We start from the raw sequence: 1,250 nt of genomic DNA, 5'->3' as shown, positions 1-1,250 counted from the left end.
TCAGTCCCAACAAAATGCCAAGGTGGCTACAGATACGTCCTCTATTTACTTGTATCTTCTTTTTAATCTGTCGTATAAGAACATTTCAGAACTGTCAGCTGGTTTTTAACCCGTTCTGAGGGCCTGTGAATTGGCATTATGGGAATTCATCATCCAATATGAGAAGTCACATGTTAGTTCCCTGTGTCACTATTGAGAATGGTATTAACCCAGCTTCCGTTTTTGGTTTACTCGAGGACACAGGTCAGAATTGCGTCTTTCCCGTCCATTTGGGAAACGAACGTTTCACGGCTGGAACAATTTGTCAGTCGCGTGCGTTGCCGATGAGAGGCGGTGCGCGCTCACATGGGAAAGTCAGACCACTGTATCAACCTTGACGTTTCCAAGAGGTTGCGTGTATTAAGTCCGTCCTTGCTAGATGACATTTGTGTAAGTGTGTACCTTTAGAGCACGATGTGATACACGAACAATATTGATAGGATTTTTTGTGTGCTTTAAACGTACATGGAAATGTCTATTGCTACAGCTTGAGAAGCAGAGAGGCCTTCATTGGCATCGCATAGTCACACTGCATGGTGACATTTTTTTATTCTTGTTTACACGGAACAACAAGAGTATTATGCCTTGTAGAAACTGTGGGAATCTTGAGTGGTGCAGTGAAGCCTTACACCACCTGTAATGCAGCATTTGATTTGCACTTTGGCTGCTGAAAAGGGACTGTCATTCACAGCTTTTATTCTCTAATTTATTTTAATGGACTTGAAGCACTTGATAGTTTGTACCCAGATCATGTGCACTGAATTCATTCTTGTTACACATTAGAGACCTCATTGCTATTTCATCCAACATGTGTTGATGAACACTTTATAATTTAGGAGCTCTCATTATCCCATGTTTGAGGTATAATGTGGTCATTGGCTATGAATCACGTCCTTTCAGCGAAATGCTGATTTTTCCTAAGCTTGTTGTTTGGGAACTTCACAAGCGCTTCTTTGCACAATTAAATGCATGAAGCATATGATTATCTGTCACTCCCTTGTCATTGCAGCTCTTGGTGTATGCCAGTGCATGTGCAATTGACAGTTCCATTGGTATCACATTAATTAGTGTTCCTGGTAAAAATGGTTTTTGGCTCTGCAAACTGTGAATACAGCATATCAAACGTTTCCATGTATCCATTTGATAATAAATTATCTCTTATCAAGCTAATCAATCGTTCTGTTTCCTCTCTTCCCAGAGGACGCAACAAT

The 1,250-nt window shown here is 40.7% G+C and overlaps 1 protein-coding gene across 1 annotated transcript in view; it reads right to left on the bottom strand.

The window, feature by feature from the left end:
- Nucleotides 1-137, bottom strand: part of LOC107577995 (WD repeat-containing protein 66-like) — a gene marked incomplete at its 3' end in the record, with an annotated part of 7,532 nt that extends 7,395 nt beyond the window's left edge. Inside the window, exon 1 of the mRNA XM_016264010.1 lies at nucleotides 111-137. Coding sequence (XP_016119496.1) covers nucleotides 111-137 — 27 coding nt within the window. The remainder of the gene's footprint in view (nucleotides 1-110) is intronic.
- Nucleotides 138-1,250: the final 1,113 nt, after the last annotated feature.

Source organism: Sinocyclocheilus grahami, unplaced genomic scaffold (assembly GCF_001515645.1).
Source record: "Sinocyclocheilus grahami isolate Dianchi unplaced genomic scaffold, SAMN03320097.WGS_v1.1 scaffold8223.1, whole genome shotgun sequence".
Classification (NCBI taxonomy): Eukaryota; Metazoa; Chordata; class Actinopteri; order Cypriniformes; family Cyprinidae; genus Sinocyclocheilus; species Sinocyclocheilus grahami.
The sequence above is the reverse complement of the archived record's forward strand: the minus strand, read 5'-3'. Positions and strand labels throughout refer to the sequence as shown.